This window comes from Pongo pygmaeus, chromosome 6 (genome assembly GCF_028885625.2).
Source record: "Pongo pygmaeus isolate AG05252 chromosome 6, NHGRI_mPonPyg2-v2.0_pri, whole genome shotgun sequence".
NCBI classification, from domain to species: Eukaryota; Metazoa; Chordata; class Mammalia; order Primates; family Hominidae; genus Pongo; species Pongo pygmaeus.
The window spans coordinates 13376044-13403849 of NC_072379.2; the positions used below are offsets into that span (position 1 = coordinate 13376044).

General features: G+C 49.1%; 1 protein-coding gene across 14 annotated transcripts in view; it reads right to left on the reverse strand.

The window, feature by feature from the left end:
* Window positions 1-9680, reverse strand: part of GTF2I (general transcription factor IIi) — a 111643-nt gene extending 101963 nt beyond the window's left edge. For 3 of the 14 annotated variants that reach the window (XM_063668247.1, XM_063668246.1, XM_054496624.2), the window contains exon 1: window positions 1932-2278. Coding sequence is in view for 8 of the 14 variants with exons in the window: in XM_054496617.2 (XP_054352592.1) it covers window positions 9257-9467 (211 nt within the window). In the remaining 6 variants the exon portion in view is untranslated. Of the gene's footprint in view, window positions 1-1931; window positions 2313-9256 lie in introns of those variants that run through there. The other 11 variants (XM_063668244.1, XM_063668243.1, XM_054496615.2 and 8 more) reach the window with 8 other exon arrangements.
* Between the last annotated feature and the right edge of the window lie 18126 nt (window positions 9681-27806).

Sequence of the window (27806 nt, forward strand, 5' to 3'; positions counted from 1 at the left end):
GGGGAGAAGACCCCGCCTCCACAGGGCACTCTACCTGCACGTTCTCATTTGCAAACTAACTTCCCTTTTTGTTCCCTGAAGGACTGGAGACTTCTCTGCACTGTTGGCTGATCAAGCCATTGTCTGCGGCAAAGTTGAATTTAAAAGAGATGAGGCCCAGCGTGGTGGCTCAAGCCTGTACTCCCACCACTTTGGGAGGCCTAAACGGGAGGATCACCAGAGTCCAGGAGTTCCCGACCAGCCTAGGCAACACAAGAAGACCCCATCTCTAAAGAAAAATTAAAAATTAGCCAGGCGTGACCCAGGGCGGTGGCTCATGCCTGTAATAATCCCAGCACTTTGGTGGCAGGCCGAGGCGGACCGATTGCTTAGAGCTCGATTCAAGAGTTGGAGACCAGCCTGGCCAACATGGTGAAACGCCATCTCTACTAAAAATACAAAAATTAGCCGGGCGTGGTGGCGCACGCCTGTAATCCCAGCTACTCAGGAGGCTGAGGCAGGAGAATGGCTTGAACCCGGGAGGCAGAGGGTGCAGTGGGCCGAGATCACACCAGTGCACTTAAGCCTGGGCCACAGAGTGAGACCCCATCTCAAAAAAGAAAAAAAAATTAGCCGGGCATGATGGCATGCGCCTGTAGTCCCAGCCACTGGGGAGGCTGAGGCAGGAGGATCGCTGGAGCCCAGGTGTTGGAGGCTGCAATGTGCTATGATTGTGCCACTCTGCGCTTCAGCCAGGGCAACATAGAGAGACTGTTTCTAAAAAAAAGAAAATTAAGCCGAAAGCGATGGCTCACACCTGTAATCCCAGCACTTTGGGAGGCCAAGGTGGGAGGATCGCTTGAGCCTAGGAGTTCAAGACCAGCCTGGGCAACATAGTGAGAACGCATCTCCACAAATAATTTTTTTTTTTTTAAAAAGGAGGTCAGTAGTCAGCAAGAGCTGCGCATCGGCAAGAGTGGACACTACTCCAACAGCACCCCACCTGTGAACATCCCCAGCCGCAAATCAGCGCAAATCCATAACCTAGGGAGGACAAAATTCGCTACACGAAAAGGCAAAAGCTGGATTAAGAAAAAGTGGAGAAGTCAGGGAGCGGGAAGCAGACAGCTTTTTCCATTTCATTTTCCTTCTTCCTCTGCACTCCCGTCGTCTGGGTGCTGGCCGAACCCAGACGGCTTAATTTTCATGGCCTAAGGCTAAAGTTTTCCTTCCGGTCATTGTGTTTATTTCCCCCAAAGAACAGGCCCCGAGGGGCAGGCGCGCCGGGCCGGCCCGGGACAAAGCCCACTGCAGACTCCACCTGGGAGCGGGGCGGGGCGGGGGACAGCGCTCCCGCTCCCCCGCCCGCCGCAGTTACCAGGCAACGCGCTGCCCCGCCCCCGCGCCGGTTGGCCAATCCCGCGCGTCTGCTGCCCCGGCGCAGGAGCCCCAGATACACCAGGCGAGCGCGACCCCACGGCGGCTCGGACCTGGCACCGCGCGCGCCCCCGCACCGCCTAGCCGGCCAATCAGCGCGGCGGGGCATGCGCAGCCCGCAGGGCCGCTCGCTCGCTCGCGCGCGGGATCGCACGCGCGAGGCGCCCCCCCCACCCCACGCCGGTCGGCGCGCGCGCCCCTCCCCCACGCGCACCGAGGCGCGCGCGTGCCACTGTCGTCCCCCGCGACCGCGTCCGTGCCGCCCCACCCCCATCACCTCGTTTCGGCCACTGCCAAGGCCGGCGGGGCTCGAGACCGGGCGAGGCGGTGGGGGTGGGGGTAGCGGGAGGCGGCACGGGCGCCCCCCAAGGCCCCACACCGCGCGCGGCGGGCCGCGGCTCCCAGGCCCCTGTCCCTGCAGGCCCGGCGGGGCAAAGTCTCCAATAAAGGCCCCCGCTGGCAATGGCCCCCGAGGCGGGGGCGGGGGGCGCGGGGATGAGGCGAGAGGGACTCACCCGAGTGCGGCCGCCTCCAGGCAGCTCCGGGGCCGGGGGTGCCGAGGGGAGGCGAGTGTGGGCCGCGCGCGGGCTGCGGCCGCCGCGGAGCAGCCTCGGCTGAGGGGAGCTGGCGAGCGGACGGGAGGCGAGAGGGGGCGAGGGGCCCGTGCGTGTCGGCCGCGCTCCTGTCACCGCCGCATGGCCGCCCCGCAGGCAGGGCCTCGCTCAGCGCCTTGATCCGATCACTGGGGGACAGAGGCAGAGGCCGGGGTGACCGCGGCAGGCGGGCGGCCGCGGCTGGAGAGTGCGTGCGGGGAAGCGGGGGGGCGACCGGTGGCCCCTTTTCTCTGCTCTCCCAGCTTCTCTCTCACCCTCCTCCTCCTCCTCCTTTTTTTTTTCTTTTTTTCTTTTTTTTTTTTTTTTTTTTTTTTGTTCCTCGAAGGCGTGTTGCGCGTGCGCATCCGCAGCGCGGCCCAGCGGGAGTTGTAGTTTCGGATGCGTTCCCCGTCAACGCGGTGACGGTGGCCGTGGACTACAACTCCCAGGAAGCACCGCGCCGGCTAGCCTCGAACCCTAGGACGAGGCAAGCGCGGCGCCCGGCCCTCTCCAGCAAGGGCTGTCAATGGAGGCGAGGGTGGTGGGAGCGAGAACATGGCTGCACCTGGGGCCTGCGCGGCCGCCCGGGTGGGGGAGGGGAGCCGGGGTGCAGAAACGGAAATCTGGACGGGTGGTGGCTCCGGCCTCGTCCCCACCGCGCGCCAGCCGCCGTCCAAGTCCCCCACTTGCTCTTGCACCCCACATTCCTTGCAAATTGCGAGGCAGGGACACTGCAAAAGCCGGGGAGCTCCGGGCCGGCCCGTCGCCCTCCGTGCTCTGCAAAAGGGGAGTCCTTCCGCCCTGCACCACCCTCCGGGACACAAAGAACTCCTCTCTAGTGTTTTCCAAGCTGGCCTCCAAAGAGACCGTTGCCCCCAAGTTCAGACAGGCGAGAGGGGAGGAGACCTTGTGTTTTAATTCCTCCCCCAGACCCTCCGCCTCTGTCTCTCCCTCAGGATTTGGAAGGAAACTTGCAAGGGAGTGGGAGCAGAAATCCTGACTCGTAGCTCCTGTTTTGTTCTGTCAACCGCGATGCGATTTAACTCAAACTCCTCCCCCTACTATTATTTTTTGCTTCTCAACTTACATTAGCCGGTGGGTTTTGAAAATGGAGAGACATTACTGTTCACCTAAGTTAAACTCCAAAACTTTACAACCCCGAGGCCGACGATTTTTAGATGTTTATGTAAAGCACGAGATTGAGTGGTTTTTTGATTCCCGCCCGGCCCCCCACCCAGTACCACCCACTGGGGATTCGGGCCACGACGGCCATCCTCCCCCCACCCGCCGCTTCTCGGTAGGTGGCGACCACGATGCTTTTTCCAGCCTCCAAGCCTTTGTCGCTAGCGAGAAAACTTTCCGAGCAGCCAGTCTTTTGATGTGGGTCCAAAAAACCTTTCCTTTCAATCTGGGTTCTCCGATTGGCATTCCCCATCGTCTCTCTTGCACAGACCGCACCCAATAAAGCCTCCTCTAGAATTTTCATGTTGGATTTAAAAAAAAATACATGGAGAGCGTAAAGCTCACCGGAGAAGCAATCTGATTACAGAAGCCTGAATTTTTGCGATTTCCCGGACAATGTCTAGGATCCCTTCGGTCCTTGCCTAATAAGATTGTGACTCTCCTTTGTCGATTGTCTCAAAAGTCATTCATTAAGTTTGCACAAGAGCAACTTTCTTTTTGCATTTGTATTTCATTGACATTTAGTAATATTTAATTAAATTCTCTATTCCCAATACCACGTGCCACTGACATATATTTAGGAACAAATTTAACTCTTGAGAAGCCTATAACTCACTCTAGTAAGAGCAGCCAGCCTACGAGATGCAGATTTCAGCTGCTGTGGACTTCAGTGAGTATCTTTTGTTGAGAGAGTGGTTTCTCCACCTGGAGGGGTCAGGGAAAGGATTTCCTGGGTATAGTGGAGTCGTGGAGTAGCATTTGGGAGGGTGTTACAAAGTGAGTTAGTAAGGCAGAAGTTTATTTAGCCAAGATGACCCTTATCATCGTGAAAACGTTTGGAAGGTAGTTCCTTTCTTCTATGAATTTGTTTAGTGGTTCACAGTGGAATTTTTTTTTGAGACCGAGCCTCGCTCCGTCGCCCACCTGGAGTGCAGTGGCGCGATCTCGGCTCACGGCAACCTCTACCTCCCGGGTTCAAGCGATTCTCCTGCCTCAGCCTCCTGAGTAGCTAGGATTACAGGCGTGCGCTACCACGCCCAGCTAATTTTTGTATTTTTAGTAGAGATGGGTTTCACCATGTTGCCCAGACTGTTCTCGAACTCCTGACCCCAAGTGATCTGCCTGCCTCAGCCTCCCAAAGTGCTGAGATTACAGACATGAGCACCTCACCGGGCCCACAGTGGAATTTTGCTGCCTCTTCATAAACAGCTCCAACTTCTTTGAGACTGAAGCAGTTCCTAAAACGGTTAGGTCAACATGAGCTGGTTTTGAATTACGTCTAGTCAGAAAGCTGTCTCTGTTGAGGCAATGTGTATGCAGACAAAGCGTTTTTCTGAGCATTTTGCCATTAAGGTTTGTAACCCTCAAATTCATGTGTTACAGTCATAAAGATCTTGCGTGTTCTGTCTTCATTAAGGTCTGGCTCACTGCAGCTTGTTGGAACACTTGTCACTATTCATTGACCAATTTCTCCTTCATCTTAATGGTATAGATACTACATTAATTGTGGCCATTGTTATAAATCACTTTGGATACTATCTCTCTGTAAAGCTAGGGTTTTGTTTTACTTTTTTTTTTTTTTTTTTCCTGTTTTTGAGACAGGGTCTTACTGTATCACCCAGGCTGCAGTGCAATGGTTCGATCACAGCTCACTGCAGCCTCCAACTCCAGATTCAAGCCATCCTCCCACCTTAGCCTCCCAAATGTCTGGGACAACATGTATGTGCTACCACACCCAGCTAATTTCGTTGTTTGTAGAGACGGGTCTCACTATGTTGCCCAGGCTGGTCTTGACTTCCTGGGCTCAAATGAGCTTCCTGCCATGGCCTCCAAAGTGCTGGGATTACAGGCATGAGGCACTGCACTGGGCCCAGGTTTTTTTTCAAATGTAGGATCAGATTCCTGTTTTGGGGATTGGGCAACAGATGAAAAATAATAGTTGATTTGTGTCTAAAAATAGTGTAGTAGGAAGTCCTCCTTTATTTTATTTATTGATTTTTTTGGGAGGTGACGGGGTCGCACTCTGGTGCCCAGGCTGGAGTGCAGTGGTGTGATCTTGGCTCACTGCAACCTCCAACTCCTGGGCTCAAGCGATTCTCCTGCCTCAGCCTCCCAAGTAGCTGGGATTACAGGTATGCACCACCATGCCCGGCTAATTTTTGGATTTTTAGTAGAGACAGGGTTTCACCATGTTGGTCTGTCTGGTCTCAAATTCCTGACCTCAAGTGATCCGCCTGCCTCAGCCCCCCAAGGTGCTGAGATTACAGGCGTAAACCACTGCACCCAGCCAGGAAATCCTCCTTTAAAGACTAGAATCGGGCTGGGCACAGTGGCTCGTGCCTGTAATCTCAGCACTTTAGAAGGCCGAGGCAGGCAGATCACCTGAGGTTAGGAGTTCGAGACCAGCCTGAGCAACATGGAGAAACCACATCTCTTCTAAAAATATAAAATTAGCCGGGCGTGGTGGCGCATGCCTGTAATCCCAGCTACTCAGGAGGCTGAGGCAGGAGAATCGCTTGAACCTGGGAGGGAAAGGTTGCGGTGAGCCGAGATCGTGCCATTGCACTCCAGCCTGGACAACAAGAGCGAAACTCCGTTTCAAAAAAAAAAAAAGACTAGAATCACGGGATGCATATACCAAGAGATGCAGACTGGATTGCGGCTTCAGCAAGAGCAGATTTGCGGCTCTCAGCTCATGGTCAGTCAGGACATAAGTACAGAGTCCGACAGCTGGCAGAACCATCCATGTTATTTCAATTATTTCCCCCTCTCTTTTTGTTAATGTTTAGCTTAGCCTTCAGATAAGCGTCCATATGATGTGACTTTTCCATTCTTCTGTTTGGTGGGAAACAAAGCCAAGTCAGATGGGCCTTGGCGAAGCTAGAGATGTATCTGGACCTCATGTGAGCACTTCCACCAACTCAGATGCATCTTCGCTTAGACTCTGGGCTTAGAGCTTCATTGACTGCTTTGAAATAGCATGTGATTGGCGCGGCGGCTCATGCCTGTAATCCCAGCAGTTTGGGAGGCCGAAGTGGGAGGATCACGAGGTCAGGAGTTTGGGACCAGCCTGGCCAACATGGTGAAATCCCATCGCTACTAAAAATACAAAAAAAATTAGCCGAGCATGGTGGCACGTGCCTGTAATCCCAGCTACTCGGGAGGCTGAGGCAGTAGAATCACTTGAACCAGGGAGGCAGAGGTTGCAGTGAGCTGAGATCGCGCCATTGCACTCCAGTCTGGGCAAAAGAGCGAGACTCCGTCTCAAGATGGTGAAACCCGTCTCTTCTAAAAATACAAAAAATTAGCCGAGCGTGGTAGCAGGTGCCTGTAATCCCAGCTACTCGGGAGGCTGAGGCAGAGAACTGCTTGAACCCAGGAGGCGGAAGTTGTAGTGAGCCGAGATCGTGCCACTGCACTCCACTCCAGCCTGGGAGACAGAGCGAGACTCCATCTCAAAAAAAAAAAAAGAAAAGAAAAGAAAAGAAAAAAAAGAAATAGCATGTGATCATGGGACCCTGCGTAGGAACCCACGGTGACAGAACGATGGTTATGCCACTTTGTTGAGATCTCTGTTGTTGGGATCATATGCTCTTTTTAAAGATGTTTTTTTGAATCCAAACTGAATACTCTTTTGGTGACTCTGTTATACCATTTTTTTTTTGGTAGAGATGGAGTCTTGCTATGTTGACCAGGCTGGTTCCAAACTCCTGGCTTTAAGCAATCCTCCTGCCTCAGCCTTCCAAAGTGCTATGATTACGGGCGTGAGCACCTGCACCCACCGTCTCTCATATATTCTATTTTATTTTATTTATTTATTATTATTATTATTATTTTTGATGGAGTCTCACTCTGTCACACAGGTTGGAGTGCAGTGGCACAAGCTCAGCTCACTGCAACCTCCACCTCCCAGGTTCAAGCGATTCTCCTGCCTCAGGCCCTTGAGTAGCTGGGATTATAGGTGCACACCAGCACACCTGGCTAATTTTTGGATTTTTAGTAGAGACGAGGTTTCACCAGGTTGGTCGTGTTGGCCAGGCTGGTCTCAAACTCCTAACCCCAGGTGATCCATCCACCTCAGACTCCCAAAGTGCTGCCATTGCACTTTCAGCCACTGCGCCCAGCCCTCAGTCGTGTATTTTAGATTGCCCAAAACCATAATTCTGGTGGAAGTGCAGATACTCTGTTTTTTTGTTTTCTGCTTTTTGTTTTGAGACAAGGTCTCTCACTCTAGTTGCCCAGGCTGGAGTGCAATGGCGCGATCTCAGCTCCTGCAACCTCCGCCTCCTGGGTTCAAGCAATTCTCCTGTCTCAGCTTCCTGAGTAGCTGGGATTACAGATGCGTGCCACCAGGCCTGGCTAATTTTTGTATTTTTAGTAGAGACAGGGTTTCACCATGTTGGTCAGGCTGGTCTCGAACTCCTGACCTCATGATCCGTCCACCTTGGCCTCCCAAAGTGCTGGGATTACAGGCGTGAGCCACCCTGCCCAGCCACTTTTTTGTTTGTTTGTTTTGTTTTGAGACAGAGTTTCACTCTGTATCCCATACTGGAGTGCAGTGGCGTGATCTCGGCTCACTGCAACCTCTGCCTCCCAGGTTCAAGCGATTCTCCTGCCTCAGCCTCCTGAGTAGCTGGGATTACAGGCGAGCATCACCATGCCTGGCTAATTTCTGTATTTTTGGTAGAGACAGGATTCTACCATGTTGGTCAGGCTGGTCTCGAACTGCTGACCTCGTAATCTGCCCGCCCTCAGCCTCGCAAAGTGCTGGGATTACAGGCATGAGCCAACACATCCAACCACAGTGATATTTTTTAATACTGATTATAAAACACTGTTTTTGAACGGTTTTTTGTTTGAATAATTTGAATATTTAGAATCCTGATAAATGACGACCTTTTCCACTATGTATGGTTCTTAGAATTCATCCAAAGGTGGAAAAAAAAAAACTAAATCCAAGTTATAATTTATTCATAACAATTAATAATGTAGATGTGATCTAAATAGACCTTCCAGCTCTAGCTCTGCCTTTTGTGTGAGCATCTGGCCAACACAGTAAAACGAATATTCATGTTGCACCAGTTGAAATAAACAGTTTTCTTTGTTGGGGTAGCAGGATTTAGATGAATTTTATCTGCTATTTAGGATTATGTTAACATTGTCGTTGTTTTTTGAAGTTCTTAAATTTAAGTTTTTAAATATAAAGCTCTAAATTTAAGTTGTTAAAAATAAAACCTCCATAGTATTTTCTCTGCCTCCTCCAGGGATTTGGGGAAATCAGATGATATGTAGATGAAAATACTTTATCAATTTGGGTACGTGTTATATAAATATTAGATGGTATTATTTAGCATTCAAAACATATTTTTAATATGAAAAAAAGTCCATGTTTCTTTTCTTTCTTTTTCTTTTTTTTTTTTTTTCAGACAGAGTTTCACTCTTGTTGCCCAGGCTGGAGTGCAATGGCGCGATCTCGGCTCACCGCAACTTTTGCCTCCTGAGTTCAAGCGATTCGCCTGCCTCAGCGTCCTGAGTAGCTGGGATTACAGGCATGTGCCACGATGCCCGGCTAATTTTGTATTTTTAGTAGAGACGGGGTTTCTCCATGTTGGTCAGGCTGATCTCGAACTCCCAACCTCAGGTGATCCGCCCGCCTCAGTGGGAGAAGGATGAGGAGCAGAAAAAAATAACTATTAGATAGGCTTAGTACCCGGGTGGCAAAATAATCTGTACAACAAACGCTGGTGACACGGGTTTACCTATATAACAAACCTGCATATGTACCCATGAACCTAAAATAAAAGTTAAAAGAGAGAGAGAGAGAGCGAATACAGTAGTCCCCTCTTATCTGTGGGGGACACATTCCAAGATGGCTAGTGGATGCCTGAAACCTTGGACAATACCAAATCCAATAAGGCACAGGAAGAAATTAACAACAATGATAACAAAATAGAACAAGTATAGCAAGTACTAAGTTAGGTGAATGTGATCCATCTCTCTCTCTCTCTCTCTCTCTCTCTCTCTCTCTCCTCTCTCTTTCTCAAAATAACTTGTACTGTACTCACCCTTCTTCTTCTTCTTGTAATGATGTGAGAATCTATGCCTGAATCTGTGTAACCATCCCTTACTCGCAGTAAATGGCTTGGTGTCAGTTTCAGAGCAACCCTTGCTGAAGTCTTGGTACAGGCTCAAGGCTTTCTGGCGCAACATGTTGCTGTCAATGGGAACACGTTTTCTGTTCATCTCTTCCACCCACAAATGCAGAGCCTGTTCCATCTTAACTAAGCACTTATCACGCACTGTGGCTGTCACTTTAGCAGTTGGAGGTGAGACAGCAAAACTAGCACGAATTTCTTTTTCCTTCTTCACAATTTCACGGATGGAAGACTCATTCTTCCCGTAGATCTTAGCAACCTCAGCATAGGATTTTTTGTCTTTCCTGATTAAGTCGAGAACTTTCACCTTTTCACTTAGAGGAAGCACTTTACGGCTTCTCTTTGGCCTATCCAAATTCCCAGCATCACTACTCTTGTGCTTTGGGGCCATTATGACGGAAAATAAGGGTGATTTGAACACAAACAATGCAATACTTGCAGACAGTCAATCTGATAACCCAGACGGCTCCCAAGTGACTAACGGGTGGGTGGCGTCTACCGTAGTTCCCCCTCTTATCTGCAGTTTCGCTTTCTGCAGTTTCAGTTACCCACGGTCAACCGCGGTCCAAAAATAGCTGAGTTCAGTACAAGAAGATATTTTTGAGAGAGAGGCAGAGACAGACCATAGTCACATAACTTTTATTACAGTATATTGTTATAGATGTTAGAACAATTCCATATATACATATATATATAAAATATAGACAACCTATAGCTTTGCAACATAATCATAAAATCAAGAGAAGAAAAATCTAGGTTAAATGCTGACAACAAATACCTGCATCCTTCCTTTTCTCTTTTTGTTTCCACCGTGGACCTAACCACCAGTTTCTCGATTCTTTAGCATTGAGTTTAACAAGCCTTTCCTCTTTTTCTGGTGAATCATAGCAACCTTTTTTAACCCCCTCAAGACCTGGTGTTTATTATACTCAAGGTAGATGACCCACTTGGGAAAGTTTTCGTCAAAGAATAAAGGGAATTTTTGAACAATGGGTTGGAAGGAGGAGGAAAAGCCAATCAGAATGATGCTGTTCAAAAGTGAAATTAACCCACCATCTGGCCAGGCGCGGTGGTTCACACCTGTAATCCCAGCACTTTGTGAGGCCAAGGCGGATGGATCATCTGAGGTGAGGAGTTCAAGAGCAGCCTGGCCAACATGGTGAAACCCCGTCTTTACTAAAAATACAATAATTTGCCGGGCATGGTGGCAGATGCCTGTAATCCCAGTTACTTGGGAGGCTGAGGCAGGAGAATTGCCTAAACCCGGGAGGTGGAGGTTGCAGTGAGCTGAGATCACGCCACTGCACTCCAGCCTAGGGGACAGAGTGAAACTCTGTATGAAAAAAAGAAAAAAGAAAAAGAAATTAACCCACTATCAAGTACTTTTCATTGATTTCCCAGCAGTGAGAAGGTGTTAATTATCCATTCCCTTCCCCCTAAACCTAGAGAGGGGGCTGACAAGCTCTGGCTCATACCTGGGGCTGTAGGCTGACTTCATTCATACCAGCCTGCTGTGTTTTCCAATCCCAGATGAGCTCAGACTGACCTGGAGATAATGGAATAAAGTGAGGGGCACCAATGAGTATCAAGAAAGAATCTGAACACCTACTATATTCTGGAAAGCCTGCAAGACCATCTGTGCCCTCCAGAAATGTGTGATCATGGCTCACATGTATTGAGCAGTCCTTGGAGCCACACACCAGGCTCGACACTTAATAGATTATCTCATTGCTTGCTGCCTTTGTGGCAAGTGCTCCGAATGCCCCTCCACCCCCATGCCGAAGAGGCTCAGAAAGGCTCAGTACTCAGCCTGGGATACACAGATGGCACAACCAGATTTTGATCTAAACCTGCTCAGATCCAAAGCCTGAATTCTTAACTACTGTTGTCTATTCACCAGCAATAACCATCTGATTCAAGCAGATATGATGAATGAATCAAATACAATATGCACTCAGGTAAATGTGTCAAGATGGCACAAGAAAGCTAGACACAAAGCAGAAAATTTTTCATGGAGAAAGTAGCATTTGCAGCCAGGTGCGGTGGCTCACGCCTGTAATCCCAGCACTTTAGGAGGCCAAGCCAGGCAGATCACAAGGTCAGCAGATGGAGACCATCCTGGCTAACATGGTGAAACCCCGTCTCTACTAAAAATACAAAAAAATTAGCCAGGCATGGTTAATTAAATTAAAAATTAGCCAGGCACCTGTAGTCCCAGCTACTTGGGAGACTGAGGCAGGAGAATGGGGTGTACCCGGGAGACGGAGCTTGCAGTGAGCCGAGATAGTGCCACTGCACTCCAGCCTGGGCAACAGAGCAAGACTCTGTCTCAAAAAAAAAAAAAAAAAAAAGAAAGAAAGAAAAGAAAAAAGAAAGAAAGTAGCATTTGCAATGAAAAGTAAAGGATGGGTGAATTATTTACTTATTTATTTATTTATTTATTTAGAGACAAAGTCTCACTCTGTTGCCCAAGCTGGAGTGCAGTTGCATGATCTCAGCTCACTGCAACATCCACCTCCCAGGATCAAGCAATTCTTCTGCCTCAACCCCCACTGAGTAGCAAGGACTACAGGTGTGCACCACCACACCTGGCTAATTTTTTTTTTTTTTTTTTTAAAGACGGAGTCTCGCTTTTGTTGCCCAGGCTAGAGTGCAATGGCGCAATCTCGGCTCACCACAACGTCCACCTCTCGGGTTCAAGCAATTCTCCTGCCTCAGCCTCTCGAGTCGCTGGGATTACAGACATGCGCCACCATGCCCGGCTAATTTTGTATTTTTATTACAGACAGGGCGTCTCCATGTTGATCAGGCTGATCTCAAACTCCTGACCTCAGGTGATCCTCCTGCCTTGCCCTCCCAGAGTGCTGGGATTACAGACGTGAGCCCCTGCGCCCATCCTAGGATGAATGAATTTTTAAAAAACAAAGTAAGATGAATATGATTTTAATTTTTCTATTTGTTATTTTTTTTTGAGACAGTGTCTGGCTCTGTTACCCAGGCTAGAGTGCAGGGGTGCAATCACTGCTCAGTGTAGCCTCTATCTCTTGGTCCCAAGTGATCCTCCCACCTCAGCCTCCTAAGTAGCTGGAACTACAGGTGCACACCACCACACCCAGCTAATTTTTGTATTTTTTTGTAGAGACAGGGTCTTGCCATGTTGCCCAGGCTGGTCTGGAACTCCTTGGCTCAAGTGATCTGCCCACCTCAGCCTCCCAAAGTGCTGGGATTACAGGCATGAGCCACCGTGCCCAGCTACGAATGTGATTTTTTTTTTTTGGGGACAGAGTCTCACTCTGTCACCTAGGCTAGAGTGCAGAGGCGCGATCTTGGCCTACCGCAACCTCTGCCTCCCACGTTCACACCATTCTCCTGCCTCAGCCTCCCTAGTAGCTGGGACTACAGGCGCCCACCACCACGCCTGGCTAATTTTTTTATATTTTTAGTAGACACGGGGTTTCACCGTGTTAGCCAGGATGGTCTCGATCTCCTGACCTCGTGATCCGCCCGCCTCGGCCTCCCAAAGTGCTGGGATTACAGGCTTGAGCCACTGCGCCCGGACGATTTTTTTTTTTTTTTTTTTTTTTTTTTGAGATTGAGTTTTGCTGTTCTTGCCCAGGCTGGAGTGCAATGACATGATCTCAGCTCACTGCAACCTCTGCTGTCCAGGTTCAAACGATTCTCTTGCCTCAGCCTCCCAAGTTAGCTGGGATTACAGGCACGCACCACCCGACTCGGCTAATTTTTGCATTTTTAGTAGAGACGGGGTTTCACCACGTTGGCCAGGCTGATATCGAACCCCTGACCTCAGGTCATCTGCCCGCCTCAGCCTCCCAAAGTTTTGGGATTACAGGCGTGAGCCACCGCGCCCAACCATGAATATGATTTTTAAAAGGGGGAGTTTACTCTCTTAGTCCTCTAGTACCTGTAATCAAAGACATCCTTTCAGGAAACAAACAAACAAAAACCTGTACTGGCACACACACATCCTTTTATTGTGTATAAAAATGAGATCATACTATGCATATTTTTCTAACCAGTCCCCTAATGATGGACGTTTAGGGTGTTTCTTATATTTTTGCAATGTTAAGTGGCTTGGCATTCTCTTATATCTTTTTTTTTTTTTTTTTTTTTAAGACGGAGTCTCACTCTGTCACCCAGGCTGGAGTGCAGTGGCACAATCTCAGCTCATGGCAACCTTTGCCTCCTGAGTTCAAGCAATTCTCGTGCCCGTAGCCTCTTGAGTAGCTGAGATTACAGGCGTCCGCCACCACACGCAGCTAATTTTTGTATTTTTGTAGAGACGGGGTTTTGCCATGTTGCCCAGGCTAGTCTCAAACTCCTGGGCTCAAGTGATCCTTCCACCTCAGCCTCCCAAAGTGCTGGGATTACAGGGGTGAGCCACGGCATCTGGCAATAAGTATATCTTTTTTTTTTTTTGAGAGGGAGTCTTGCTCTGTCGCCCAGGCTGGAGTGCAGCGGCATGATCTCGGCTCACTGCAAGCTCCGCCTCCCAGGTTCACTCCATTCTCCTGCCTTAGCCTCCCGAGTAGCTGGGACTACAGGTGCCTGCCACCATGCCCAGCTAATTTTGTTTTTGTAGTTTTAGTAGAGACGGGGTTTCACTGTGTTAGCCAGGCTGGTCTCAATCTCCTGACCTCGTGATCCGCCCGCCTCGGCCTCCCAAAGTGTGGGGATTACAGGCGTGAGCCACCGCACCCGGCCATCCATGAGTATATCTTTAAAGCAAATTCTTAGCATCAACATTATCAAAGGATCTGTGCACCTAAAATTTTGACACACATTGCCAATTTTCTTTCCAAAAAGATTGGACCACTGTAGATACATACCAATGAATAGGGTATGAAAATGTCCATATCGGCCCAGCGCAGTAGCTCACACCTGTAATCCCAGCACTTTGGGAGGCCGAGGCAGGCGGATCACGAGGTCAGGAGTTAGAGACAAGCCCGGCCAACATGATGAAACTTTCTCTCTACTAAAAATGCAAAAATTAGCCAGGCGTGGTGGTGGGTGCCTGTAATCCCAGCCACTCGGGAGGCTGAGGCAGGAGAATTGCTTGAACCCGGGAGAAGGAGTTTGCAGTGAGTCAATATCATGCTGTTGCACTCCAGCCTAGGTGACAGAGCAGGGCTCCGTCTTAAAAAAGAAAAAAAAAGAAAAGAAAGAGAATGTCCATATTCTCCATACCTTCCCATTTCTGGGGGAAAGCAGCATTTTATAGCAATTCTGACATGTACATTAATTGTGAGCAAAGTTGGGCATCTTTTTATATTTTTATTAACCATTTGCATTTCTGTTTCTGCGAACAATATTCATGATGTCTTTTGCATTTCACAGTTTGGTCTTTTGCTTTTTTCGTTTGTTTGTTTGTTTTTTGAGACCGAGTTTTGCTCTGTCGCCCACGTTGGAGTGCAATGGTGTGATCTCGGCTCACCACAACCTCTGCCTCCTGGGTTCAAGCGATTCTCCTGCCTCAGCCTCCCGAGTAGCTGGGATTACAGGCACGTGCCACCACGCCTGGCTGATTTTGTGTCTTTACTAGAGACTGGGTTTCTCCATGTTGGTCAGGCTGCTCTCGAATTCCCGACCTCAGGTGATCCACCCGCCTCAGCCTCCCAAAGTGCTGGGATTACAGGCGTGAGCCACCGCGCCCAGCCCAGGTCTTTTGCTTTTTTCTCTTACTCTCTTGTATAAGTGCTTTATAAATGAAAAAAGAAAGGCCCAATGCAGTGGTTCACACCTGTAATCCCAGAACTCTGGGAGGCCGAGGTGGGTGGATCACCTGAGGTCAGTAGCTTGAGACCAGCCTGGTGAAACCCCATCTCTACTAAAAATAGGAATATTAGCTGGGTGTGATGGTGCATGCCTGTAATCCTAGCTACTTGGGAGGCTGAGGCAGGAGAATCGCTTGAGCCTGGGAGGCAGAGGCTGCAGTGAGCTAAGGTTGCACCACTGCACTCAGCCTGGGTGATAGAATGAGACCCCGTCTTTAAAAAAGCCTTTTGTTTGTTATGTGTAGCTGTTTGTCTTTTGACTTTTTGTGGCTTTTTTTTTTTTTTTTTGAGACAGAGTCTGGTTCTATTGTCCAGGCTAGAGTGCAGTGGCGTGATCTCAGCTCACTGCAAACTCTGCCTTTTGGGTTCAAGCAATTCTCCTGCCTCAGCCTCCCGAGTAGCTGGGATTATAGGCGCCTGCCACCACGGCCAGCTAATTTTTGTATATTTTTAGTAGAAATGGGGTTTCACCATGTTGGCCAGGTTGGTCTCGAACTCCTGACCTCAGGTGATCCTCCCACCTCGGCCTCCCAAAATGCTGGGATTACAGGCATGAGCCACCGTGCCCGGCCTTTTTTTGTATCGTTGTACTGAAGTTTCATTTTTACATAGTGAAACTTACCAATTTTTTTTCTTTTTCTGTTTTTTGAGACAGAGTCTCATTCTGTTGCCCAGGCTGGAGTACAATTTTTTTTTCTTAATGTCTTCGGTGTTAAAAATCAATAGTGAGAAATGCCCTCCCCACCCCAATAATTAGTGTTTCTCTCTCTCTCTCTGCCAACACTGAGATCTTTTTCTCTCTCCTGCGTCAGCCTGGCTGTCCAGGGCTAACCTTTTCACGGTGGCTTTAGGGCTGTCCCTCCTGGCCCCAAGCCCTTGCGCCTGCTGTGGCCTTCGGTGGCCTGTGCGCACCTTCCCCCGCCGCTGCCTTCCTCTGAATGGCCACCTCCCAGGGCTTCCTGGCAGCACAGACACTGGTCACTTCCCCTGCAGTCCCAGGTCGTCGGTTTCCAGGTGGTGGAAGTCCTCCTCCGCCCTGCACTCAGAGCCGTGCCCTTCCCCACTGGTTCTGAAATCCCACAGGTATGTGGGGCGAGGGAGTGTTCGGGAGGGTACCCCAGTACTGGCTGAGGAGGTGGGGGACAGGACCGGTGACACTGCTAAATCCTAATGCAATCCCTTCCCTGGGCAGCTGCTGCCCTATGGGGATTTCCATGCATGCAGTTGGCAGACGGAGAGAACGTAAACAGCTTAGAACGAAAGCTCTGTTAAGTCCAGCTGACAATTCTGTTTCCCCTTATAAACTGGGGAAAGGTGCTCTAGTTTTATAGTTCAGTCTGTAGGAGCTTGGTTAGCATGAGTTACCTCCGTAATCCCGATCTCAGTCGTGTTGAGCCAGCCAGCCTGCCTCCATGCCCAACCACAGGGCACTGGAGTAAACCGTGAAAAGGTTTCCCTTTAACTTAATCTCATTCTAACTGGTTGAAGAAAAAGTCTCAGTTTGGTGTAGATTTGTTTTCCTTTTTGCAAAATATACATGACATGAAATTTGCCATTTTAACCTTTTTTTTTTTTTTTTTTTGAGACAGTGTCTCACTCTGTCACCCACGCTGGAGTGCAATGGTGTGATCTCAGCTCATTGCAACCTCCGCCTCCAGGGTTTAAGTGATTCTCCTGCCTCAGCCTCTTGAGTAGCTGGGATTATAGGTGCACGCCACCATGCCCAGCTAATTTTTGTATTTTTAGTAGCGATGGGCTTTCACCGTGTTGGCCAAGCTGGTCTCGAACTCCTGACCTTTTGATCTGCCCACCTCGGCCTCCCAAAGTGCTGGGATTACAGGCATGAGTCACCGTGCCCGGTCCCTAATTCTTTTTTTTTTTTTAATTAAAAAAATATTTTTCTAGCCTGGCCAACATGGCAAAACCCTGTCTCTACTAAAAATACAGAAATTAGCTGGGCATGGTGGTGCACACCTGTAATCCCAGCTATTTGGGAGGCTGAGACAGGAGAATAGCTTGAACCCAGATGTAGAGGTTGCAGTGAGCCAAGATCACGCCACTGTACTCGAGAGTGAGACTCTGTCTCGAAAAAAAAAAAAATTGAGATGGGGTCTTACTATGTTGCCCAGAATGGTCTCGGTATCCTGGCCTCAAGCAATCCTCCAACTTCAGCCTCCCAAGGTGCTGGGATTACAGGCGTGAGCCACTGTGCCCAGCCTCACATGACATTTTTCTTTTTCTTTTTTCTTTTCTTTTTTTTTTTTTTGAGACAAAGTCTCTCTCACTCTGTCACCCAGGCTGCAGTGCAGTACCTCAGCCTCCCAAGTAGCTGGGACTGTAGTCCCAACTTACAGTGCCACAACGCCTGGCTAATTTTTGTATTTTTAGTAGAGTCGGGATTTTACCATGTTGGCTAAACTGGTCTCAAGCTCCTGACCTCAAGCAATCCTCCCACCTCGGCCTTTCAAAGTGCTGGGATTACAGGCGTTGAGTCACTGTGCCCAGCCTCGCATGGTAATTTTATATTTAACTTTTTGAGGAACCATCAAAGTACCACAGTGGCTGCATGATTTTTCCACTCCCACCAGCAATGCGTTAGGGTTCCAGTGTCTCCACATCCTTGTCAATACTTATTTTCTGCTTTTGCTTTTTCCTGTCTGATTGCTATGGGTATGAAAGATATCTCACTGTGATTCTGATTTGCATTACCCTAATAACAGACGAAGTGGAGCATCTTTTGCTCATTGGTCATGTGTGTTTCTTGCCCATTTTGTGAGGGTTGCTTATCTTTTTGTTATTCAGTTATCGTGGTTTGTTTGTTTGTTTTGAGAGACAGGGTCTCACTCTCTCTCCCATGATAGAGTGCACTGATGTGATCACAGCTCACTATAGCCTCACCCTGGGCTCAAGCACTCCTCCTGCCTCAGCCTCCCAGGTAGCTGAGATTATAGGTTGCCTGCCACGATGCCCAGCTAATTTTTGTATTTTTAATAAGAGACGGGGTTTCACCATGTTGGCCAGGCTAGTCTCGAACTCCTGACCTCAGGGGATCCGCCCGCCTCGGCCTCCCAAAGTGCTGGGACTACAGGCATGAGCGGCTACGCCTGGCTTGATAATAGATTTAATTCTTATAAAAACCTATATTGCCGGGCGCAGTGGCTCATGCCTGTAATCCCAGCACTTTGGGAGGCTAAGGTGGGCAGCTCATGAGGTCAGGAGATCAAGACCATCCTGGCTAACATGGTGAAACCCCGTCTCTACTAAAAATACAAAAAATTAGCCGGACGTGGTGGCGGGCGCCTGCAGTCCCAGCTACTCAGGAGGCTGAGGCAGGAGAATGGCGTGAACCCGGGAGGCGGAGCTTGCAGTGAGCCGAGATCGCGCCACTGCACTCCAGCCTAGGCGACAGAAGGAGACTCTGTCTCAAAAAAAAAAAAAACCAAAAAACAAACAAACAAACAAAAACCTATATTGTGTTACTGAGGTAAGGTAAGAGGACTGCCTAAGGTCAGGAGTTAGAGGCTGCAGTGAGCCATGATTGCACCAGTATACTCCAACCTGGCCGCTAGAAACCCTGTCTCAAAAAAAAAAAAAAAAAAAAAATCTACTTGTGCATAAAAAATTTAAAGAGAGGAAAAAAAGAAACTAAAGTAAACTGGCCGGGTGCGGTGGGAGGCCAAGGCGGGCAGATCACGAGGTCAAGAGATCTAGATCATCCTGGCCAACATGGTGATACCCCGTCTCTATTAAAAATACAAAAATTAGCTTGGTGTGGTGGTGGGTGCCTGTAGTCCCAGCTACTTGGGAGGCTGAGGCAGGAGAATCGCTTGAACCCGGGAGGCGGAGCTTGCAGTGAGCCGAGATCATGCCATTGCACCGCAGCCTGGGTGACAGAGCCAGACGCCATCTCAAAAAATAAATAAATAAATAGAAACTAAAGTAAACTAAAGTAAAATAGTAAAATATAGGCTGAGTGTGGTGGCTCATGCTGTAATCCCAGCACTTTGGGAGGCAGAGGTGGGAGGATCGCTGGAGCCCAGGAGTTTGAGACCAGCCTGGGCAACATAGGGAGATCCTGTCTCCACACACACAAAAAGTTCAAAAAAATTAAAACAGTTGTACACATTTCCAAATTGCATTGTTCTGGGCGGTACCATGAAGTAAAACATAAGGCACAATTTTATCTCTTCTACTAATGAATTGAAAAGGAGTAAACAAGCAACACTCCTCCCCAGCTGAAAGCTTATACTTTGTTTCAGGCAAAGTGAAATGAGCTGTGAACCACCTCCTGACATACTGTAGACAGACACAGGAAATTAAAGATTTTTTAAAGAAACCTCACTAGGAAAGTTCATTCCCTGAAAATCAAGTTCTTTTTTTTTTTTTTTTTTTTTTGAGACAGAGTGTCACTCTGTCACCCAGGCTGGAGTACAGTGGTGAAATCTAGGCTCACTGCAGCCTCCAACTCCTGGGTTCAAGCAATTCTCGTGCCTCAGCCTCCTGAGTAGCTGGGATTACAGGCGTGTACCACCACGCCCGGCTAATTTTTGTATTTTTAGTAGAGACGGAGTTTCATCATGTTGGCCACGCTAGTCTTTTTTTGAGACGGAGTCTCGCTCAGTCGCCCAGGGTGGAGTGCAATGGCACGATCTCGGCTTACTGCAACCTCCGCCTCCTGGGTTCAAGCAATTATCCTGCCTCAGCCTCTCGAGTAGCTGGGACTACAGGCGCATGCTACTATGCCGGGCTAATTTTTGTATCTTTAGTAGAGACAGGGTTTCACCGTGTTGGCCAGGCTGGTCTCAAACTCCTGACCTCATGATCCGCCTGCCTCAGCCTCCCAGTATGCTGGGATTACTGGTGTGAGCCACCGTGCCTGGCCTGGCCATGCTGGTCTTAAACTTCTGGCCTCAAGTGATCCTCTTGCCTTGGCTTCCCAAAGGGATGGGAAAATCAAGTTTTGGCAAACAAAATGAACAAAACTTATTAGCAACAGATATCTGAATAAATGAGAAATTTCAGCACTGTTCTAGGCACCAAGGAACCAGGAAATCCATTACATTTAGAAGCTGACAGGGGGCCAGGTGCAGTGGCTCAATCCCAGCACTTTGGGAGGCCAAGGCGGGTGGATCACCTGAGGTCAGGAGTTTGAGACCAGCCTGGCCAACATGGTGAAACCCTTTCTCTACTAAAAATACAAAAATTAGCCGGGCGTGGGGCGGGTGTCTGTAATCCCAGCTACTTGGGAGGCTGAGGCAGGAGAATGGCTTGAACCTGGGAGACAGAGGTTGCAGTGAGCCGAGACCTCATCATTGCACTCCAACCTGGGCAATAAAAGTGAAACTCAGTTTCAAAAGAAAAAAAAAAAAAGCAGCAGCAGCTGACAGGGAAACTTATGTTTGGTTCTTTATCCACATGTATGGGGGTTATGTACTCCAAATGCAAATTTAAGTGAAAATGCAGGCTTGGTACGGTACGCCTGTAATACCAGCACTTTGGGAGGCCAAGGCAGGAGAATCGCTTGAGGCCAGGAGTTCGAGACCAGCCTGGGCAAGATAGTGAGACCCCAACCTCTACAAAAAATTTTAAAAATTATCCAGGTGTCGTGGTGCACCCCTGTATTCCCGCCTACTCAGAAGTTTGTGGTGGGAGGATCATCTGAGCCCAGGAGTTTGAGGCTGTGGTGAGCTATGATCACAGCACTGGAATCCAGCCTGGGTGACAGAGCGAGACTTTGTCTCAAAAAAAAGCAAGCGATGCCAACATAACCCTAGTTTTTTTGTTTTTTTTGGTTTTTTTTTGAGACGGAGTTTCGCTCTGTCGCCCCAGCTGCAGTGCAGTGGCATAATCTCGGCTTGCTGCAACCTCTGTCTCCCAGGTTCAAGTGATTCTCCTGCCTCAGCCTCCCGAATAGCTGAGATTACAGGCGCGTGCCACCATGCTAGGCTGATTTTTGTAGTTTTAGTAGAGACGAGGTTTCACCTTGTTGGCCAGGCTGATCTTGAACTCCTGGCCTCAGGAGATCTGCCCGCCTCAGCCTCCCAAAGTGCTGGGATTACAGACATGAGCCACCGCGCCCAGCCCTCAATATAAGCCTGGTTAATAAAATCCACTAGATTTTGATAATAAAATACAAAAACAGGCCGGGTGCAGTGGCTCACCCCTGTAATCCTGCCACTTTGGGAGGCTGAGGCAGGTGAATCACTTGACGTCTAGAATTCAAGACCAGCCTGGCCAGCATGGCGAAACCCCGTCTCTACTAAAAATACAAAAATTAGCTGGATGTCCCAGCTACTCGGGAGGTGGATGCACGAGAATCACTTGAACCCAGGAGGCAGACGTTGCAGTGGGCTGAGATCACACCATTGCACTCCAGCCTGGGTGACAGAGACCCTATCTCAAAAAAAAAAAAAAGATAATAACATAATAAAATAAAATACAGAGACACAGCTGTGACTATAAGCCCACCAAAAAAGTATAAATCCATTGGCCCAGTGAATCTTAGATCCATAGCTGGCCATCTATGAGATATGCTAAGGTGTCCTAGATTAGGACCCTCCAGAGTGGACGTGGAATGGGACGGGATAGGCACCTGCCGCACATACTGCATGATCACCCAGACAGCAGTGGAGAGGAAAGGCAGCTTGTATTCACTCATTCATTCATTCATTCGTTCATTCATGTTTCCATCCAAAAAGCCCACTGTTTGTGAGTCTTTCTCTTATATAAGCTCACTAAGGGTAGGGACCAAGCCTCATTCATTGGCCTGGGGCATGCCTAGTGCGGAGCAAGTATTTGGTGTTTGTTGATTGAATGACTGAAGGTAAAGGGGACTTGAGTTGCCCAGACACAGTGGCTCACATTTGTAATCTCAGCCCTTTAGGAAGCCAAGGCAGGAGGATCACTCGAGGCCAGGAATTTGACACCAGCCCAGGCAACACAGGGAGACCCCATCTCTACAAAAAAGAAAAAATTAAAAAATTAAAAAATTAGCTGGTCCCGGTAGCTCATGCCTATAATCCCCACATTTTGGGAGGCTGAGGTGGGAGGATTGCCTGAGCCCAGGAGTTTGAGACCAGCCTGGGCCACATAGAGAGACCCTCTGTCTGCAAAAAATAAATTTTTAAGTTAGCTGGGTTTGGAGACACACACCTGTGGCCCCAGCTACTCAGGAGGCCGAAGTGAGAGGATTGCTTGGGTGCAGGAGCTCGAGGCTGCTGTGAGCTATGATCACACCATCACACTCCAGCCTGGGCGACAGGCTGTCTCTAAATAAATTCTGTCAGTAAATAAATAAAGCGTGTAAAGGGCTGACACCATTGCTTGACAAGGATGCCAGGAATGTTTTATTGCTGTGTTTTAGGGAATGCGTTAGGTGCTTTGGGGATGCAGAGATAAAAATGGTACCGTCTGTGACCTCAAGAAGTTTACAGACTTGTGGGAGGACAGCGTTGTGAACAGGTTATAATACAATCTGACTATGGCATCTGTAATAAGAGCCCAGAGTCCGGGCGTGGTGGCTCATGCCTATAATACCAGCACTTTGAGAAGCTGAAGTGGGCAGATCACCTGAGGTCAGGAGTTTGAGACCAGCCTGGCCAACATGGTGAAACTATGTCTCTACTAAAAATACAAAAATTAGCTGGGCGTGGTGGTGGGCACCTGTAGTCTCAGCCGGGTGTGCCTGTAATCCCAGCTACTTGGGAGGCTGAGACAGAAGAACCGCTTGAACCTGGGAGACAGAGGTTGCACTGAGCTGAGATCACGCCACTGCACTCCAGCCTCGGAGACAGAGTAAGACTCCGTCCCCCCAAAAAAAAAAAAAGAAAAATAGTTTACAGACTTGTTGGGGGACAGAGTTGTAAACAGGTCATAATATAGTCTGACTAGGGCACCTGTCATAAGAGCCCAAAGGCCGGGCATGGTGACTCATTGCTGTAATACCAACACTTTGGGAGACCAAGGCAGGCGGATCCCTTGAGGTCAGGAGTTTGAGACCAGTCTGGCCAACATGGTGAAACCCCGTCTCTACTAAAACTACAAAAATTAGCTGGGTGTGTTGGTACATGCCTGTAGTCCCAGCTACTCAGGAGGCTGAGGCAAGAGAATCACTTGAACCCAGGAGGTGGAGGTTGCAGTGAGCCGAGATTGTGCCACTGCACTCCAGCCTGGGCTACAGAGCGAGATTCTGTCTCAGAAAAAGAAAAAGAGCCCAGAGGAGGTGGGGAGTGGGGGCATTTGAGTCAGGCTTTGAACAATGCATAGAACTTTCCTGGTGAAGAAGGTGGAGGGTAGGGGGTAAGGCGGCAAAGAGAAGGGCTTGTGCAGAGATCTGCTGTGTCAAGGTGCACAGGGTGCAGAGGGAATGGCAAACAGCCAGCGCTGGCCGGGGCGCAGGGGAAGGTGCAGCTCTGTCTGGAGAGTCTGTGGTCTGATCACAATGGGCCCTCTGTGCCAGTTGACTGGTTTGTGCTGAACACGTTGGCCAAGATGCCTGTCATTCCAGCCTCCGCTTCCAGGCGAAATTACACCACCCACTCAGGGAAGCTGGACTAAGCTGCTGCTTTTTTTTTTTTTTTTTAACAACTTTATTCAAGTATTTTATTTACACAGAATAAAATGCATTCGTTTTTATGTGTTTACTTAAAGGAGACTTAGCAAATATTTTCACTCACCCATGTCACCCCCACCATAATCAAGATACAGGGCTGGGTGCGGTGGTTCATGCCTGTAATCCCAGCACTTTGGGAGGCCGAGGCAGGCAGATCATCTGAGGTCAGGAGTTTGAGCCCAGCCTGGCCAACATGGTGAAACCCTGTCTCTACTAAAAATACAAAAATTAGCCGGGCGTGCTGGCGCATGCCATGCCTGTAATCCCAGCTACTCAGGAGGCTGAGGCAGGAGAATGGCTTGAACCCAGGAGGTGGAGGTTGCAGTAAGCCGAGATCACAACACTGCACTCCAGCCTGGGCGACAGAGCGAGACTCCGTCAAAAAAAAAAAAAAAAAAAAGATATAGAACACTTCCATTGCTCTAGAAAGTTTCCCGTGCCCCTCTTCATTAGTTAATTTTCCTCCCCACCCACCACCCCAGGCCCTGGCAATCACTGACCTGCTTGCCTGCTTACTTTCTTCTTTTTTTTCTTTTTTAGACAGGGTATTGCTCTGCAGCCCAGGCTGGAGTGTAGTGGCAAGATGTCAGCTCACTGCAACTCTGACATCCCAGGCTCAAGTGATCCTCCCACCTCAGCCTACTAAGTACCTGGGACTATTTTTTTTTTTTTAGATGGAGTCTCACTCTGTTGCCCAGGCTGGAGTGCAGTGGCACGATCTCGGCTCACTGCAAGCTCCGCCTCCCAGGTTTATGCCATTCTCCTGCCTCAGCCTCCCGAGTAGCTGGGACTACAGGTGCCCGTCTCTACACCCGGCTAATTTTTTGTATTTTTAGTTGAGACAAGGTTTCACCGTGTTAGCCAGGATGGTCTTGATCTCCTGACCTCGTGATCAGCCCGCCTTGGCCTCCCGAAGTGCTGGGATTACAGGTATGAGCCACTGCGCCTGGACAGTTTTTTGTATTTGAGAGTCAGGACTTCAAGACCAGCCTGGACAACATGGTGAAACCCTGTCTCTACTAAAGATATAAAAATTAGCCAGGAGGGCTGGGCATGGTGGCTCATGCCTGTAATCCCAGCACTTTGGGAGGCTGAGGTGGGTGGATCACCTGAGGTCAGGAGTTTGTGACCAGCCTGGCCAACATGGTGAAACTGCATCTCTACTAAAAATACAAAAATTAGCTGGGTGTGGTGTCGGGCACCTGTAATCCCAGCTACTCGGGAGGCTAAGGCAGGACAATCGCTTGAGCCTGGGAGATGGAGGCTGCAGTGAGCTGAGATCATGCCAGTGCACTCCAGCCTGGGTGACTCTGCCAAATGCACTAAAATAAAATAAAAAATTTTAAAAATATAATAATACAATTTTTTATAGGCTGGGCGTGGTGGCTCACGTCTGTAATCCCAGCACTTTGGGAAGCTGAGGCAGGCGGATCATGAGGTCGGGAGATCGAGACCATCCTGGCTAACATGGTGAAAGCCCGTCTCTACTAAAAAATACAAAAAAATTAGCCGGGCATGGTGGCGGGCGCCTGTAGTCCCAGCTACTTGGGAGGCTGAGGCATGAGAATGGCGTGAACCCAGGAGGCGGAGCTTGCAGCGAGCCGAGATCATGCCACTGCACTCCAGCCTGGGCGACACAGTGAGACTCCATCTCAAAAAAAAAAAAAAAAAAGAAAAATAAGAGAAAATTAAATTAAATACAAATTAAGCAGGAGAGAGGAGAGGGACTAATACTGTATATAAAATAATACAACTTTTTTTTTAATTAAAAAAAGGACACTTAGTCCAATGGCCCGTACTGGTTCCCACTCTGGCCCTGATACCAGCAGGGCAACCAGCCACGCCTTCCAGCCCAGAGCAAAGTTTTCAGAAGATAAGAACTCTGTGGTTTTCAGCAAGGAGACAATAAGAAGTTGTTCCTAATTGGCTTCCTGTCGCAGTCCTCAGGGCACCTGCTGGTTCCAGCCTGGATCCAGCCTACCTTGACCTTCGCCAGTTGGCACCGATGTGCAGATAACCGGTGAAGCACAGGAGCAAATCCTCAAATCCAGACCTGCAGAATGGGACGAGTCTTGTGTGAAATTCCCAGGCGAGAGCTCTGAGCCCCAAGGCCTCCTTCGCACACCCCAGCCCTGGGTTTAATCTGGTTTCACGACCTGTTTCAGCTCCACTCAGTTGTACCATGAGAACCCTCTCTGCAGGTCCCGACTTGAACTTGAAAGACTTTGACCCTTCCCAGTGGCCACAAGCACATCTCACTCTGCTGTCCAGGCTGGAGTGCAGTGGCGTGATCTCGGTTCACTGCAACTTCTGCCTCCCAGGTTCAAGCGATTCTCCTGCCTCAGCCTCCCAAGTAGCTGGGATTACAGGCAGGTACCATCATGCCCAGCTAATTTTTTTGTATTTTTAGTTGAGATGGGGTTTCACCATGTTGGTCAGGCTGGTCTTGAACTCCTAACCTCAGGTGATCCACCCGCCTTGGCCTCCCAAAGTGCTGGGATTACAGGCGTGAGCCACCGCGCCCCTAATTTTTGTATTTTTTAGTTTTATTTAAAAAAATTTTTTTTGAGGCGGAATCTCGTTCTGTTGCCCAGGCCAGAGTCCAGTGGTGCAATCTCGGCCCACTGCAACCTCTGCCTCCCAGGTTCAAGCGATTCTCCTGCCTCAGCCTCCTGAGTAGCTGGGATTACAGGCGCGCACCACTATGCCTGCCTAATTTTTGTGTTTTTAATAGAGATGGTGTTTCACCATGTTGATCAGGCTGGTCTCAAACTCCTGACCTCGTGATCTACCTGCCTAGGCCCCCCCAAAGTGCTGGGAATACAGGCGTGAGCCACCGTGCCTGGCCCACAAGCATGTCTTTCTCTTCTGCTCATCCAGATGAAAAAAAACTGGAGCAGCCGTTTTGCAAAACAGGCCTTCAGTGGCCCCCACAGTTGGATTTTGTCCTGAGCTCAGTTCTATAGGAAGTGTGTGTGTATATGTGTGAATGTGTGTGTATATGTGTGAATGTGTGTATGCATGTGTGAATGTGTGTATGAGTGTGTGTGTGTGTGTGGTTTACGTACTTATTGCGAAGCTTCGAATTTTCAGATTTCTGCTTTCTGGCTGTGAATTTGATGCAACACAATTATGGTTAAAAATATTTCCTGGCTGAGCACGATGGCTCATGCCTTTAATCCCAACCCTTCGGCAGGTCGAGGTGAGAGGATTGCTTGAGGCCAGGCATTTGAGACCAGTCTGGGCAACATAATGAGACCCCGCCCCCATCTCTACACAAAATTTTTAAAAATTAGCTGGGGATGGTGGCATGTATCTGTAGTCCCAGCTACTCTGGAGCCTGAGGTGGGAGGATTGCCTGAGACCCAGAGACTGAGGCTGCCGTGAGCTGTGATTGCACCACTGCACTCTAGCCTGGGCAACAGAAAGAGACCCTCTCTGTCTCTCAAAACAAAAAAAAAGGCCGAATCCCAGCACTGTGGGAGGCCGAGGCAGGCGGATCATGAGGTCAGGAGATCAAGACCATCCTGGCTAACACGGTGAAACCCCATCTCTAGTAAAAATACAAAAAAATTAGCTGGGTGTGGTGGGGGGCGCCTATAGTCCCAGCTACTCGGGAGGCTGAGGCAGGAGAATGGCGTGAACCTGGGAGGCAGAGCTTGCAGTGAGCCAAGATCATGCCACTGCACTCCAGCCTGGGCACTGCACTCCAGCCTGGCCGACAGAGCGAGATTCCGTCTCAAAAAAAAAAATCATTTGCTTGCGCAAAAAGACAAATACTGTGTGATTCCACTTATATAAGAAGTACCTAGAATAGTCACGTTCGTAGAGACAGAAAGTCTCTGGTGGTTGCCAGGGGGTAACGGGAAGGAGGATGGGGAGTTGTTCAATGGGTATAGAGTTTCAGTTTTGCAAGACGAAATGAGTTCTGAGGGTTGGTTGCACAACAGTGTGAATGCACTTAAAGCTACTGAACTGTACACTTAGAAATGATTAAGGTGGGCCAGGCGCGGTGGCTCACGCCTGTAATCCCAGCACTTTGGGAGGCTGGGGCCGG